The following is an 18,384-nucleotide window of genomic DNA, read 5'->3' on the forward strand; positions in this document are numbered from 1 at the left end:
AGATCAATGATTATTTGTTTTCACTCAGATCTCATGCAAAAGTGGGTTTAAAAAAAAATCAATGTGTAAGTCACTAATGCCCTGACTTGTGTTTTATTTCATTATGGTTCTTTGAAAAAAGACCTTTAAGTTTAGTTTGCATTTCAGCATGATGCAGTGCACACAAGTATGTTTTCCCTTCATCTTCTCCATATAAACATTCACCACCTTTGGACTTGTAATTGTTATGTACTGTAGATATCAGCTGGGTCAAGAGCTATAATTGCTATTGAAAATGTATTCAAATTTTCAGAAATTAATATGTTAATATTCCTTTAAGTGAGCTCTCTTGTAATTTATGACAAACACAATGAACATTCAAGCTGATATAGAGGAAACATCAAAGGCTGATAGCATCACATCAGGTTAGCAATGAAAAGCAAACCTAAAAGTTGCTAATATTCACACACTATGCCCATTTCTATATTAACTGAGAGTAAGACTGTTTAGAGAAAGCCTTTTTGCATCTAGACTGAAGTAACTCTATGCATTTAGAAATTTTAGATGTTTAATTATGTTTCTTGGTGAATTTGTTTTAAACTTTAATTAAACTGTGGCTAGACTGCCAACCTTATCCTTTTTAATGAATTTGTTCTTCAGGTGGAGGTTTCCAAATTCTCACTGTTCTAGCTATGACCATGTAAAATTTGGCATTTTACATTGAAATAAAGAAAAAAAAAATCTGTAAAACCTTTAGGCTACGGTCTACACTACCAGCCTTACAGCGTCACAGCTGTGCCTCTGTAAGGTCTCCTGACCGCTCTATGCCGGTGGGAGACAGCTCTCCCACCAGCATAATTAAACACTCCCAATGAGTGGCAGTAGCTATGTCAGCTGCAGATGCTCTCCCACCATCATAGCGCTGCCCACACCAGCACCTTTTGTTGGTGAAACTTGTGTCAGTCAGGGGTATATTTTTTTGGTGTAGACAAAGCCTCAGTTTATCAGAATAATTCCAGTTGCTCATACACTGCAGTAACCTCATACTCACAGTCCATTGTAATTTTGACTTTGACTTCAACAGGAGTGGGAACAAATCCATTGTGGATCTCAAATGTATATAAATTAAAATGGAAAGGAGCTTGGCATACTCATGAAGTCAGTCTTCAACAGGCTGAGAGAAGCCAGTGTGAATACATTAGCAACTGACCATGTACAGGATCCATAAAAGCAAAGGGAATAAAAAACAAGGACCTTGAATGTTTTAAGTAGGATTTTATATGGTTGCCAACTCAAAGCTAAAATATACTGATAAGATTTTTACTAAATCTTTTTTCATTGACAAAACAAATATATAATTATACATTAAATATAATTTCATATCTACTTTTTATTTCATTGTAAAATTTCTCTGTGGTTATAGGTCAATTTTTATCAAACCATTTTAAAAAGGAAAAATGTAGCTAGATAAATATACTCTATTAAATAACTTAATTTTTATTTAATTTGTTGAAATACAAAATCAATTACAACTCATTTTAAAAAAGTGAAGGCCTTTATGGTTTTAAAATACACTTATATTTATAGATAATTAGCAAACTTGTCATATTTGCAGACCAGACATACAGCAATGGGATGTTAATTAAACTGGTAGCTCTGGCAGGGACATTTTGGTTAAACTACAATATGACTGATATACCTCCCTCTACATTCAGATGTTCTTATATGTATTAAAAATGAACAAACAAAAGGACTTTCCTTTCTACATACCTCTCCCTAATCCACAACAAAGGAAGGAGAAAATCTGTCTCACTTACCTGGAAATTTTCATTCTGGGTAGGTGGATGGGTCCATAAATTCAGTAGTGATAGGTTCTTCAGTTTCCATACAGACTGCTACAAGAGGCAGAATCAGATATTTTGTTTGGCTTGGCTAACTTTCCAGATAGCTCCTCTCACTGAAGAGCCCCTCCAGAGAGTCACTTCCAAAGCTTCTGTTATATCTGAATGAAACACCCCTTCTCGTATTAACAATAGCAGAAAATCTGCCCAACAACTACGAAGCAGAATTGCCCAACCTGACAAACATATAAACTGGGATAACCTTTAAGGTCATTGATAAACGGTAAGAATATGGGTATCCATCAGTTCTTCCCTAAAAAAACCACAAACACAGTACTATTGAGCAATCACCCCAGAGAAGGAATAAAAAAAAGTACACGGTGGGATGAATTTATGAACCTGTTCTTCTACCCATAACAAAAATTTGCTGGTAAGTGATACAAATTTTCTCATTCTCACTTCAGAGGATGGGTCCATAAATTTAGTAGTGATGGGATTTCTGTAGCAGTACCCCTGCCATCAAATAGTTGGGTGGGCTAAGGGTGAGCTACAGCTTGCAGAACTTGCCTGCTGAAGTCTGCTTCACCTGACTGAAGACTATCAGTCTTGTAAAATTCAGTGAACTTATGCACCCAGCAAAACTGTCCATATGGTGCACTGGACCCATTTGTCCACGAGACTGCTGTTGCCTTAGCGGAATGGGCTGTAAGCTTGAAGGGGCAGGGGAGAATTATTCCTTAGCTTTACATTCCTTGGAAATTCCCTCCTGCACAGCCAACCTTCCCCCACCCCCACAATATACCTTGATGTAGAGCACCTGGAAGTTTTCTGTCCCCTAACCCTGTCGTGGATTAGAACAAACAAAGCAGAAGTTTTACTGAAGGACTTTGTTCTCTAACGCAAATCTTAATTGCCCTCCACAAGCCTAAGGTGTGTCAAACCTTTTCTTTCGGATGGGCTGGATTTGGGCAAAAAGCCGGGAGCAAAATCTCCTGGGATTAGTGGTGGAAGAAAATTATTGCAGGGATGGATGAAGGGTATGTCTGTAGTACCACCCTTTCACTATGGGGAAATACCTGCCCCCACACATGCACACAATTCTGAGGGAGGACAGAGAGGGGGTTCCTAACAATGATACCCCTCACACAGGAGTCATGACCACTAGAAACCTTAATTATTAGGAAATATAGTGACATTTTGGAAAGAGCTTAGAAAACAGGACGTGAATACACATATAATGTTAGAAAAGATCCCATGGAGCTATGTTGTGAATGGAAGGAGGTCTGATTAAGGCAGGAGGTTTGAGGATTGTTTTTAAGTGACCTCTCAAAAACCAGGGAGCGAGGTTGAGAGATGCCAGGTTGCGATGGAACAGGTGGCCCTGTAATAGTAGATCCAGAGTGGTTCGTACTGTTGGTGGAGGGGACACAGATAACCGAGGTCTGAAAACCAGGGATGTCTGCACCAATGCAGAGCGATCAGAATCTCTTTAGTCTGTTGCCCTCACATCTATTAGATGGTGTGTGTTATCTTGGGGAAAAGAGGAAATGCATATAGCAGAGCTCTTGGCCATACCTGGCAAAAGCGTCAATTCCCTTAGCCGGACAATCTCTCCTCCTGGCATAGGAGCTGCTTGTCTTGGCATTGGAGCTGGATGCACAGAGATCCCAAGCTGGTTTCCCAGAGGTCTGGGATACACAGTTGAATACCTCTGGTGGAGGCACCATACCCCCTCGCCTCTGTTTTTGCAACTGAGCTAATCCACTGTGGCATTCAGTTTCATTTTGATACACATGGTTTTAATTGACAAAATGTTTTTCTTTGCCTAACTGAAGAAGTTTATACCTTCCACTTGGAACAAGCTCAACTGTGTGTCCCGCCCCCATCCATTTACATATGCCATGGCAGTCATGCTGACTGCGAATAAAGTATGTGTCTGGAGTTTAAGGTGTGTGCCTGCAGGTCTAGCCAAATTGCCCACAGTTCCAAAAAAGTTTATGGTGCAGTGAGATTCTGTTTGTAACCATTGATCTTTTACCATGTGTGATCTCTCCAGCCTGTAAGCTGGTGTCTCTCGATAGTTCTGCCAGGTAGATACCGTCCATGAATCATCCAGGATGTAACAATCACCTGACGAACCTGTTATTGTGGAGGGAAGACTTACAGTGTAAGAGTTGGAATTGCAAATGTGAAGAGGGAAGGTAAGTAGGTAGTACTGCAGACAACTGAGATGAAATTTTGCACATAAGAATAGGTATATGCATGAAATGAACCTGCCTAGAAGTCACAGTAAAACCTTCATGCAGGAGTGTGGACTATGAAGGATCTTGTATGTTTGTATGTAAGGATCTGTTTCTGGAGAGAAAGGCCCTGCAGAGCACGGTGTCCAGCCAAACTCCCAGGTGTGCTATTGTCTGTGCAGGGACGAGCTGGCTTTCCTCCAGATTGATTATAAGAACGCTTTGTTGAAGGATGTGTACTATCACTTGGGTATTCCCAACTGACTTCTGTAGGAAGGGGGCTATCAAAATGTCATTGAGGAAAATGGTATAAATGTACCCCTTTAACACAGGCTATTACACCCAAGATGTGTGACTACGTGGGGTCAGTGGCCATGCCAAAATGAAGGACTTCATACTGCATGTGCAGACTGCTGTAAGCAAACTTCAGAGGCAGTCTGTGGCCAAAGGATGAGAATGTGGAGACACGCCTCCTTCAGGTCCACAGAGATGAGGATATCCCCTGGGTGATAGCCTCCATGGTGAGCATGAGCAGTGTCCATATGGAACTTGTGGAAAGAGGGAGGAGTTATCTAGAGATTTAGCCCTGCAAATCAAAAACATCCGACTCTGCTTGCTATAAGATGGAGACTGAAGAATCCATCACTACTGAATTTATGGATCCATCCCACAAAGTGAGAACAATCCATGGCTACAATTGCAGGCAGCAGCATTTCTTCATTAAAAGAGAGTTTAGTGTACAAATTAAATTTGGGAGTGGAGTGGGGAGGGAGAATGCTGTCTGGCCTTATTAAAAATACATAACTTCACATTCCATTCAAAGTTTGTAGCATTTAATTTCTTTTGCTTTGGTTCTCAACTGAAGAAAAACATTATTGCAAGTATGTATGAGAAACTGCCATTTAAACTATTACAGTCCTTTCATATCACTGACATGACAGACCGGTAAAGACTACTGTCAGTACAATTTATTAGAGATTATAAATCTACCCATTAATTTTTGATACAGGAGAACATAATGATCCCCAAGGGAATTTTCAATCTGAAAAGCATCAAAGTGATGTGTTTTTGGAAACTCCTAATCCATAGATTGACAAAATCCACAACTTCTCTGGAGCTACAGTCTATATTAAGTCATTACCTACTTTGGGAGTTTTAACCTGTGGATTATTGATGTGTTACAAAGTTAAATAGCCTCTAAAGTAAATTGTGACAATGACAGTTCATACAGTATACTTTAAAAATGTTTGATAATCCACTTAATTACAACACAAAAGAAAATATTTAAACCTAGTAAGCAATAATATGAAGATAGTTAATGAGCATTTACAATAGCCACTTTTAAACCTGAATTTCTCAGCAGTTTTGCTTTTTTCTAATACTCTGAACTCAAAAGACACTAGGCCACATGATGGAATAGAATCTTGTATATTTTCATGTTTTAGATCAAAGCTGTCTGTGTGTGATACTGGTTCAGCACACATCCAAGACCATTATTTTAGATTATGGTCCTTTAAGGATGACTTTTTAAAAAAACCAGTATTGGAAATTTAAAATGTAATGTTTTGGATTAATATTCTTTAATGATTCTATTTCTATTTCAGTAGCTCCCTCTTATGCTAGGCACTGTACAGAACAGAATGAGACAGTTCCTGCCACAAAAGGGTGCAGTCTAAAGCCCTGATTCCTGCAAGTGCACTTCACAGAATCAGGGCCAAAGAGGGAAAGTGGCATAATAGAGGTGGAGACAGAGAATCAAATATCAGTTAAATAAAAAAAAAAAATCAGTTCTCCTATGCATATAAACATTGTTTTCCCCCGTGTTGGAGTATTTCGTAATGGTTACTACCTCAATTCTCGGTCCTCAGAATAGGATTCCATCCTTCACACTCAGCTCATCTTTGATTTGAAAAAATGGTTCTGCTCCTACTGGTACTTGGCTTTTGTCTTTTAGCCACCCTCCTAATATCCCTCTCTTAACTGCCTGTCCTTTGATGTTCTTTTCCATTGCCTCTTTGATTTCCAGCAGCTTCGCTGTTGAAACTAGGGGATTAAATCGATTAACATGCTGCACTATGTCCTGATCCCCTTCTCCCAACTCGCTGATGCTGGGTATATACGCCCTGCTCAGGCTGTCAGCTAACACCAATGATCATCCTGGACAATATCTTATCTCTACCTGATAGCGCTTCAGGTTCATCAACATGTGCTGCAATCTCTTTGGAGCACAAAGAAGGGGCTTTGCCTTGATTGTCTCTAGAGGTTTGTGGTCTGATGTCACTATTACTAGCTGATCATGGGTGAACTGATGGAACAATTCCACTCCAAATACCACAGCCAGAAGCTCTTATTCTATTTGGGCATACCTCTGTTCAGTCTCTGACAGGGCTCTGACTGCTGGCATAAGCTACCCACTGCTCCTGCAAAAGAGCTACACCAAATACTTTCTCTGATGCATCACATTGGAGTGTCAGCGGCTCTTCTGACTGGTAATACTTCAGAACAGGGGCATTCGTTAGCATCTGTTTCAGCATGTCAAATGCTTGTGGTTGGGAACCTGACTAGTCCCACTCAAAATCCTGCCTTGTGAGTGGACAAATGGATTCCACTTCTGCAGCCAGGTGTGACAGAACTTGGACAGAAAATGTATCACTCCTACGAAGGGCTATACTGCTTTCGCATCCACTGCAGTTAGCATGCCTCTGGCTGTCTTTGTCTTGCTGGGATCTCCTTGCAGTTCCGCTGCTGAGAATTCAATGTATGGTCACCTCATGCTGACTGAGTTACATTTTTTCTGGGTTGAGTTTTATATTCTTGCCCTGCAACACTGTAGAAAACCTTGTAGTTTTCAGCTATATTTTCACTTGGCTTCTGTATCGCTGCTACCTTCAACTACCAATGACGATATCATCTGCAATTATTTTCATCCCATACAGCCCTTGGGTGAGTCTTCTTTAGAACAGCTTCTGTGCTGGGTTTCTGCATGTGCAACCACCTGTAACAACCAAATGAGTGTTGCAAAGGCTGTCAAGCATGCTGGATTCTTTATCCAGGGTTATGTGCCAAAAACCATTTTTCATATCACGGACAGCAAAGATTCTGCTTTCGAAAGTTCTTTCAAGATATCTTCAATGGTGGGCAGTGAACAGTAGCATCTTGTCAATGCCTCGTTCAGTGGCTTTGGAGCTATGCAGATGTGTAATTTGCCTGATGGCTTCTTTATCATTATTATGCTGCTTTCCCAGGCTGTACTGATCTCTACAAGTACTATACCACCTCTGCTCTGCAGAGTTTTGAGCTTCCTGAGTGCTGGATTACATAGTGCCACTGGAATTTTCCTTTACAGCAAGCACACAGATTGCACTGTGAAGTGTACTTCCAGTTGCAGTTTTCCTTCGAGGCACTGGCCACCTTTGAAAACATCCCTGTGTGCTTTTAAAATTATCTCCATTGTCTATGGGAACTTCCTCTTTTGCTTCTTACACTGCAACTATAACATTCTGATGCCCCACCCTGATCAGATCCCTGGCTTGTATGGCCATATCCCCCAAGAGAGCTGTGTAATGCTCACCATCCACCACCACAAAGTTCAATTGGTACGGTCATTTATTTAAACCCTGTGCACTGCTCTATGTGGTTGAGTTGCTTCCAGACTAACTTCACCTATTCCCTGTTCCCCTCGTGTCCCCTCAATAATAGCCCATCTAGGGAACATGACCCAAGTTTCACTGATCATGATACACCATCCTCCACACAGTTTTATTTTCAACAAATACAGCTACACGCAGACTACTGAACATGTGCCATAGCCATGGCACTCGCCTGTACCTCCATGATTCATTCACCAAACTGCATGAGACTTATGGGAACCTCTGCATGCTGCAATGCCCTATGGTCATGACACTTCACACTAATTCCACTATGTAACCCACATGCACCCCACATTCCTGATTTGCTGACCCTTGATTGCATCAAGAGACTCACACACCATGTCACCTGACCTCAATACCATGATGCTCTCCCATATACTCTTCACCAAAACTACTCAGGTGCATTTTACCACACAATTATGACACATGGCCCAAGCCAGTTATCCCCACACAATTCAGGTACATAATACCTTCTTCAATGATGCACTCCGTGAACCCCCTCTGCTCCCTTTGCCCCATGGCTTGATGTACCCCCATGCCGTCAGCCCCCTTTACACCATGATGCACCGCCATCCCCATTATATGCCCTCAGTGCCCTCTGGTATACCCACAGTCCCTATGGTGCACCCCCATGGCTGCTTGCCCTATTTATTACATGACGCACTTCCCTTCTGTTCCCTGTAATGCAACACATACCTAACAATTGTCCACCAATCCCATACAATGCATAATCCCATGATACTCCCCTATATTGCCTTGCACAGGCTACAGCATAGTCCTTGTCAATTATCATGTGAGTTAGGGTGCCCTGCCCGGGGGTGGCAGAGGAGTCAGAGCACCCTTCTTTGGAGATGGAAGGTTGAGCTCCCTGTGAGAGATTCCTTCCCATCCCAGTGCACTACTCAGTACAATCTCCTCTTTAGAAAAAATCAGTCACACGTCTGCTTTTGAATTATCACATTCCATCTCAATTTCCAGGTGGAGTGGTCTAGTTCTGGTCATGTTAATATGGAGTTATGTGGCTAACAAAGAAAAGCTAGCTTCAAATGTATCTGTTGTAAGACTAGTGTCTTTCCTCTGGTACAATATCATTCATACTAAGATTTAGGTCAGGCATATGCAGAGTACCAAAACACTTTACTAAGACAGGGAATAAAGAGAGAATGATCTAGCACAGCTTTCATTAAGAACAGGGCAAATTTGAGCATTATCATTTAAAAGGCATATAAAAATGTAGGTACTGGTTTTTGCATTTAACAATTTGCTGACTCCCCAGAGTCAGGGCACACTGACGGACAGGGCACACTGAAATTAACATTTACACTTCAGCTCCACCTTTATGTATAACTATTCACCTGGAACGGAAGATCAGAATTATGTATCATTTCATGTTCCTGTCCTATTCCTCAACAAAGTAATAAGCATGAAGATTGTGATCGGATTACATTTCATGGCTCATTCTTGCCATACTGCTTGACTTATTCTATCTACATGTGCCTTTGCTTTTTTTTTTCCTATGAAAGTCAGTTTAAAGAAAAATATCTTAATTAAAAACGCCTTCGCACACCTTATGGAAGAGTCCTGTAGAATTTCACTGAGATCAGAACAATAGGGTCCACAGAAATTTAATATTACTTTAAAAAAACCTATTGAATTTAACAAGAGAATACATTTTTTTCTGTAGAAGATTTTAAACCATCCCATAGAATTTAAATGATAATTATCTCTCTGCTATAGAGAATTCTACAAGTTATTTTTTTTAATTAGGAAAAAATTATCACATGCTATTAAATCTTATAGGACTTTTCCATACTGCATATCTGGCTATCTATACACTACATATTTTTTGCAAGGAGCTACATACAGCAAGGGATGGACATCTGCAGGCTAATAATTTACTGACATTATGTGCCCAGATGAGAAATCCAAAATTACTATATCCCTACAATGCATGGGCAAAAGCCAGTGTATACAGAAAATGAATTCAATTGGCTGCTTAAAGAACAAAACTATATATTCAAATTTATTATAATTTTCATTAGAAAGGTATTGTCATTTTGTGGAAGTTATTCTGGTGAAGCCATAAGGAAAAGAGGGGGCCTGCCATTATCAAATAAGGATATTATCCTTTAATGCATCCTCCTCAAAGGCCAAGTTATAATAACTGAATACTAAAGAGATTACAATTCAAGAAACAAACAAATATCTAATACTGTAGTTCATAAGACATGTTCACATTTTCTTTGATATCATAAAAGTATGTACCTAATGATAGGATAGTAATGTATTTGACTTTTATTATCTGCAATGAATTATTTTAATCCCTTGCTTCCAGGGACACATCTCTCTTTCTTGCCTAGCTGTCTCTCAATTTACAATATTTCCAGAGTATTTTTTCTCCTCCGCACACTAAAAAAGAACATGTGATGCTTCCTAAGGATCAGGGAGATGGCATTTTAGAAGCAGAGAAACAAATGGGGGCTTAAGTGTTTTGGGGGTGAGGGGACCCCTGTAATGGTCTACTTTCCTAAGCTAAACCATGCTAAATTTTAGCATCTGTCAACATCTGCAAAACACCACCACATCATCTAAACTCTCCTCTTTGTTTTTTTCAACTATAGCTGAAGGACAACAAAAATACTTAAGATGTGGCAGGGTTTATGGATGATGCGAGACTGCAAAAACTAAGATAATTTAGCCTAGAAAGGAGAAGTGTTAGAGGGGATTTACTTCAGATATTGAAAGCTATGGTGACTACTCTTCGGTCCCTCATTTTCATGTTGCCTATAATGCAAAAAAAGTATCAGCTGAGGAAATGAATGGTTGGGAAATGTAGAACAAATGAAAGTGATATAGGACATCACCCCATGGAATTCATTGCTGCACAAGGTCACTAAGTCAGATAACATGACTGCATTTTTTAAAAGGCTACTGTAGAACCTCAGAGTTATGAGCACCTCAGGAATGGAGGTTGTTCGTAACTATGAAATGTTCGTAACTCTGAACAAAATGTTATGGTTGTTCTTTTAAAAGTTTACAGCTGATTAACTAAATGTAGCATTTTTCTTCTGCATAATAATAAAGCGGTTTTCCTTTTTTTTTTTTCAGTTGTTTATATTTAGACATATTACTGTACTGTATTTGCCTTTTGGGGGGGGGGGGCAGGTGTTCCTGCTGCTGCCTGATTGTGTATTGCTGGTTCCAAATGTGGTGTGTGGTTGCCTGGTCAGTTCGCAACTCTGATGTTCGTAACTCTGAGGTTCTATTGTACATCGTTTTATAACCTGTAATCTATAATAATTAGCACTGTCGAGCAATTACAAAAATTAACTGATTAACTGCACAATTAATTGCACTGTTAAACAATAGAGTACCATTTATTTAAATATTTTTGGATGTTTTCTACGTTTTCAAATATATTGATTTCAATTACAACACAGAATACAAAGTGTACAGTGCTCACTTCATATTTATTTTTGATTACAAGTATTTGCACAATGTAAAAAAAACAAAAGGAATAGTATTTTGCAATTCACCTCAGTAGTGCAATTTCTTTATCATGAAAGTTGCACTTACAAATGGAGAACTATGTACAAAAAAACTTGCATTCAAAAATAAAACTATGTAAAATTTTAAACCCTGTAAGTCCACTCAGTCCTACTTCTTGTTCAGCCAATCACTTAGACAAACAAGTTTGTTTACATTTGCAGGAGATAATACTGCCAGCTTCTTGTTTATAATGTCACCTGAAAGTGGGAAGAGGTGTTCTCCTGGCACTATTGTAGATGGTGTTGCAAGATATTTGTGTGCACGAAGCACTAAAGATTCACATGTCCCTTCATGCTTCAACCACCATTCCAGAAGACATGAGTCCATGCTGATGACGGGTTCTGCTCGATAACAATCCAAAGCAGTGCGGACTGACACATGTTCGTTTTCATTATCTGAGTCAGATGCCACCAGCAGAAAGTTGATTTTCGTTTTTGGTGGTTCAGGTTCTGTAGTTTCTGCATTGGAGTGTTGCTCTTTTAAGACTTCTGAAAGCATGCTCCTCATCCCTCTCAGATTTTGGAAGGCGCTTCAGATTCTTAAACCTTGGGTCAAGTGCTGTAGCTATCTTCAGAAATCTCACATTGGTACCTTCTTTGCGTTGTGTCAAATCTGCAGTGAAAGTGTTCTTAAAATGAACATGTGCCAGGTCATCATCTGAGACTGCTATAACATGAAATATGTGGCAGAATGCGAGTAAAACAGAGCAGGGGACATATAGTTCTGCCCCAAGGAGTTCAGTCCAAAATTTAATTAACACTTACTTTTTTTAAATGAGCATCATCAGCATGGAAGCATGTCCTCTGAAATGGTGGCCAAAGGATGAAGGGACATACGAATGTTTAGCATATCTGGCACATAAATACCTTGCAATGCCAGCTACAAAAGTGTGTGCAAATGCCTATTCTCACTTTCTGGTGATATTGTAAATAAAAAGAGGGCGGCATTATCTCACTTAAATATAAACAAACTTGTTTGTCTTAGCAATTGGCTGAACAAGAATTAGGACTGAGTGGACTTGTAGGCTCTGAAGTTTTACACTGTTTTGCTTTTGAGTGCAGTCATGTAACAAAAAAAAAATCTACATTTGTAAGTTGCACTTTCATGACAAAGATTGCACTACAGTACTTGTATGAGATGAATTGAAAAATACTATTTCTTTTGTTTATCATTTTTACAGTGCAAATATTTGTAAGCAAAAATAACATACACTTTGATTTCAGTTATAACACAGAATACAATATATATGAAAATGTAGAAAAATATCCAAAACATTTAATAAATTTCAATTGGTATGCTATTTAACAGTGCAATTAAAACTGTGATTACTCGTGATTAATATTTTTTATTGTGACTAATTTTTTTGAGTTAATCATGTGAGTTAACTGCAATTAATCAACAGCCCTAATAATAATTAGTTGCCCAAAAGATTTATCAGAGTTAAGGTTGCCCAGTGCTGCCTTGTGCCATTCCAGAATGTCAAGTGAACCTATACTTAAACCTCTTAAAGCAGGAAATGTATGGTTAACATAGCACAAATGTAAACCTCTGAAAACCAGAACGTACAAAGTTAAGGTACACATCAGCCCCACAAAATAAACCTAACTCTGCCCTCTGGAGCTGGAAATAACCACTGAGAATGGTTCAGTAAGGGTGGTGCCATATTAAGACGACATGAGGAACAACAAAGGGTATGTCTACACTGCCTGTCGGATCAGCAGGCAGCGATCGCTCCAGAGGGATTGATTTATTGCATCTAGTCTAGACATGATAAATCGACCCCCGAGCACTCTCCTGTCGACTCCTGGACTCCACTGCCATGAGAGGTGCAGGCGGAGTCGACAGGGGAGCGAAAGCAGTCGACTCACCACGGTGAAGACACCATGGTAAGTCAATCTAAGTACGTCGACTTCAGCTACATTATTCACGTAGCTGAAGTTCCATAACTTAGATATATCCATCCCTCCAGTGTAGACCAGGGCTAAGAGAATGTGCCATTATTTGTACTGTGTTGTATTCCACAGATTGGAATTCCAGCATGTATCTGCATGCACTCCAAGTGCCATTCATGGTGTTAGGTGCGGCTATACCGAATAATTGAGTTACTAGTTGGAGCAGGTTAGCAGAGTTGTCACTGTGATAATGAAGAGAGATGTTTGTATACCTTGAAGGATCAAGTATGCCTCATTTCTGCACTGAGTTCTGTACATTGTTAAAGCAGAAAACCACAGGGATGTTTTCTTGCCAATGGAGATTATCAGCTGTTAATTGTGGATATGACAGTGGTCTCCAGGATGCAGTGAGGTGTAAGTAAAGGCAAAATACCAAAAGGAACCCTTCCTCAAGGCCTAAGTGAAGGAGTGTTAACATTTAACAAGTCTGGGGTGGTTTGTTTGGAGCAGGCTCAGTGTTTGAGTGTAGGCCAGGCGTAGGTAGTTCCCGTTCTTACGGCAATATTCTGCCATAGCAAAGAGAAGGCGTTAGACTTTATCCTACATCCTTCATATGCTCTGTTCCTGAAGTGTCTTGTGGCATCAGTAAGGGTAGAGTGCTAATACGTGTATTATAGGTGTGTTGGGGTGTCACTCAACAAAGTCATAAGGCAGTGCTGGGTAACCTTAACTTTGCATTAATAATGATTTTTGGCATGTTTTAGTGCGGGTTGAAGTGGGTGTACAAAGGCACAACAGGTTGTGTGTGTGCTGGCAGTAAAGGGAACGTGAAGGACTGATTTTGGTATGTGTTTTTGTGGAGTAGGTTGTCCCTGTATGGCATCTTTTGGTTCTACTCAGTGTTTATGTGAGGGTACATTTACCCCTCAAATTAAGGTGCAATTGCAGCATGGGCAGGTATACACTAACTTTAATCTAACTAGCATGGATAACAATAGTAGTGAAGATGCGGCAGCAAGGACCCCAGCAGAGGCTAGCAATTGCAATATGTACACCAGAGCTCCCAGCTGACTTGTACCAGGTGGCCAGCCCATGCTGAAAGCTATGTTGCCACGTCTTCACTCCTTTTGTTACCCATGCCAGCTAGATTAAAGCTCGCATGTGTATGCCTATCCATGCTACAGTTACATTTTAATTTGGGTGTAGATGTATCCTGTGTGTTGTAGACATAGTTCAGCCCAGCATGTTGTGTGGCACCTGTATGAGAGGTAGTTAAAGGTTGGGTATAACCACTAGGTCCTTGGGAATTGCTGAAACAGACTTAGTGGGTGTGACTGGTGTTTTTACTGACTGTATAGTGTACTTGCCACTGAGTGGTTTGTTTGGCTTCCTAGGTCCATTTCAAGAGAACGTTGTATTCACCAGTGGCATTCTTTGCCTAAGCATACCTGTAGTTGTAGTATGTTGCCTGGAAGCATTTGAATTCTCCCTGTAAGGACAGGGTCCTCCTACTCCCCCTTAGATCTGAGTCCTCCAAATTCCTCCCGTCTGCACAGTAAGCTCAGTTTCTACACACTCCCTCTACAAGACATCCCACTATCAAGCAAACTTGCTTAGGAACACTTCCTATAACTGATGACACATGGGGCGTCACCAGTCATCCAAGGTAATCCTGGATGAGTGGAAGGGGGCTCACGATCTCTATTGGGGAATGGAGGAAGTGGTTCTAGCTATCAGACTGCTCCCCATCCCCACAGTCAGCTCCTGAAGCTTCTGCAACCTCCTCCCCAAGTTCCTTATTACTAGGATGACCATATTTTTTCCTATGCTGAATACGGGATACCTGCTAAAATTACTCATATTCAAGCGAGTTGAATGGCAATCAGTCAGAACTATGCAGTACAAACGTTTAAATTAACATCAAGTTGATTGAGCCCCTGTTAAAAAGAAACACTGTGTAGTTTGATTCTTTTTATTTTCCTTCTAATCTTTAAGGCTTTAGGGTTCACAGAGGGAGAGTTCACACACACTTACTTCTGTACACCTCTCACACTCCTTGTTCCTGGAACTGTGGTCTTCCCGATGCAACAGGTAGTGGCAGAGGGCACATGTGGTCACATTCCATTTTCTGCTAGGGTTCACACCAGAATGTGGCCAGTAACAGCCTTTCGGCACTGTGCAGGAGGGAAGGAATGGGAGCTGCAAGAGCGGAGGGGAAGGGGAAGGGCTGACCTGGCCCATATCTTTGCAGAGCTCATCTCTTTCCCCCGCCCCTTCCCTGTGGCTGGAAGCAGCTTGTCCCTTCCTGCCCACACAGTATCGAAAACCAGCTAACACCTTCAGGCTGCTGCTGGCCACCAACCTAACCCAGCTGCCTCCTGTCCCCCAGCTACAGGGTGGGCAGCAAGGGATTAAGCCCTAAGGATGCATTGTGCATCAGGTCCCAGGGAACCTGATTGTAGGAGCTTCAGTGAATCCCACCAGAGATGTGCCTCAGCAGGAGAGGGTGCCTAGGCAACAGAGCAGCCCTGTGCTCCCTGGCAGCAGGCCCAGGGCTGGGGGAGGAGTGCATATGTGAAGAGGGTGCTAAGCCCCTGCCTAGGGGCCTGCTGTGGCACCTGCAGGGTTGAGGCGTGAACAGGCTGAAAATCGCTTCCCCACCCCCTCTCCAGAGCTTAGCTGATGGGTGGAGAGGCTTCCCCGTGCCAGCTTTGTGCGGGTCTTTGGCACATGCAGGGCTCAGCCTCTCCTGGCCAGCGCACTGGGCCGGAGGTTCTTGGGCTTTCCCAGGGCACCAGCCCAGCCAGAGGCAATGGGGGAAGGAAGGCGCCTGCTGGCCATGTTGTTGGTGAGCTGAGCACTCCGACCAGTGGCTGGTACTCCACACAGTACTCCCCACAGCCTTGCACACCCACCCCCGTTGTCGGCCACTGGACCCCTGCACTCACCACTCTTAGGTGGAAGGCTGGTGAGCAGGGATCCGGCCAGCAGCAGGACCCACCAGTACTGGTGGTGGAGAGACAAAAGATACGGGACAATTTGCCCATTTTTTAAAAAAAAGTTGTGACACTCGCAGGAAGACTTAAATATGGGACTCTCCCTTTAAAAATGGGATGTCTGCTCACCCTACTCATTACACCTCTGTACTTCACAAAGAGAATCCATTGGGTGCTCATGGCCTCCTTTCCCTCGGCCACATCCCCTGCGAGATACCCAGGAGCTCCTGCACTATCCTCAGAATTGGGTTCCTGGCCACTTTCAACCCTGAATGCTTTAGCCTCATCTACTAGGTCCTTATTCTTATCCTCCAGGGCATGGTGAATATCACATTCTGCTTTTTCAACCATAGTCTGAACATTAGGACAACCCCAATCAATCAAACACTATTTTAACTGCCTCCCTCTGCTCTGGAAGTAGCCCATCTGTAACAAGCTCTGGGGAGCCTGGATCATCATGGGCTGGATTATTCGTGACTAGAGAATAAGCAAGAAAAAGTCAGTCACTCTTCATATTCTGCAGGGGGCTCCTTATGCTTCTGCTTAACAGCACTGACACTGGTGATTGCTGTGTCAGACCCAAATAAAACTCAGATAATCTAAAACTACAGGGATTGACCCATATAGCCCTGTGGAATATGCAGCTAAACCCCAGAGCCAACTCCTTTCTGCAAAATTCTCTCCCAGTCCCCTCTAATCAGTTCACAAAATACAACCTGCTCCCTAGTTTTCATAAGCCACTTTAACACTTCCTCTATGTCCCTGCCTCTAGGACAAGGACCTATTTCTTTCATTATAGTTGATATCTCCTCTGGTGAAAGGTTTTTAAACCTTCACCTCTGTATGTGTATCACTCTGATTGTTTTGGACTGTGGACATGATTATAAACTCCATAGGGTCAGCTTTAGAGTCCAAATTGCTCAAGGAAGGAAAAATGGATTCTAAGGATGTAGAGTTTCATCAGACAATATTAATGCCTCTCTTTCCAAAAGTTTCACTGTCTGATTAAGAGTGCTTGTCAGTTCTGTACTCTCCAATTGCACTGCTTCTAGCTGTGCTTGCAGAACACCATACTGCTCCTCAAGAGGTTCGCATTCCTGAGCTCTCTCAGTCAATACCTCAGAATACTTAACACACTTGTAGCTCAGCGACTTGTCTCTCAGGTTTATATTTATATTTTACATTCTAGTTTCAGTGATTCATTTTGTTTCACAAAAGCTCTGGCTGCTACTATCAAACCCTGAACCATCACAGCTTTTACCCTTTTCTTAGCTAAGGAAGTTGCTTTCCAGCAGATTAGCCACCTCAAGTGGATTCTAGCTTCCTAGGATGTCCACCACCTTAAGAGGACCCACATTATGTAGATAATTATCTACATAGATCACCAGTGACTCCATTGTCTCTTTAAAATGCCTTAAACCCCTCAATACCCTTAGGTAATGGTCCCTGGGATACTGGCTGTCAGCCCAATCTGCAAACTTCCTGGCTTGCCAGAATATTGGATTGGGGTTCACTTACTCAGCAGATGGATCTAACAAATATTTATTAAAGCAAAACACTCATTGAGTAGTGATCAATTACTCACGAGTGGGAAGCTTATCAGGACGATCTCATCACATTCGCCTCCAGCACTGGACAAAATAGTTTTAACCTCCGTTTTTTATGCAAACTTATTTATAACTTTTTGTCATCTTTTCTTGCACATATATATTAGTCTGTCAGTACAGGTTTAGAATTAGTTCAAACCAGTCTTTTCTAGCTGTTTAAAAAAGGAGTACTTGTGGCACCTTAGAGACTAACCAATTTATTTGAGCATAAGCTGAGTGAGCTGTAGCTTCCTTTTCTTTTTGCGAATACAGACTAACACGGCTGCTACTCTGAAATCTAGCTTTTCAGTTACTTCATCTTTTCTTGTTCTCTCAAACATGATTACTGTGCGATTTCTTACGCAGATGCAACACTAAACATGATTATTCTGCAATTTTTACACATACGCAGTTCTACTTATGCTTACACTATTAAATGTTATCATAACAGTCTCTTAAAATCCACAGCAGACTTCTGTCGGGCCTAAATGTGTCTTCACTCCTAACATACTGAACCTGTGCTCTGGGAGTCTGCCAAAAGTATCCCATGGACCGACTTTCTTTGTCCTCTGAGCAGTCCAGTTTGGTGGACAGTCAAGTTTTCCCACACTGCACCATGAACAAAGGGCTAGAGCAATCATGTTTTAGGAG

General features: G+C 41.4%; 1 protein-coding gene across 1 annotated transcript in view; it reads right to left on the reverse strand.

Annotated features, from left to right (window-relative positions):
- Positions 1-18,384, reverse strand: part of LOC144270092 (connector enhancer of kinase suppressor of ras 2-like) — a 470,860-nt gene that overhangs the window by 303,606 nt on the left and 148,870 nt on the right. The window contains exon 6 of the mRNA XM_077826316.1: positions 1,797-1,874. Coding sequence (XP_077682442.1) covers positions 1,797-1,874 — 78 coding nt within the window. The remainder of the gene's footprint in view (positions 1-1,796; positions 1,875-18,384) is intronic.

The sequence above is a fragment of the Eretmochelys imbricata genome, chromosome 9, assembly GCF_965152235.1.
Source record: "Eretmochelys imbricata isolate rEreImb1 chromosome 9, rEreImb1.hap1, whole genome shotgun sequence".
In the NCBI taxonomy this organism is placed as follows: Eukaryota; Metazoa; Chordata; order Testudines; family Cheloniidae; genus Eretmochelys; species Eretmochelys imbricata.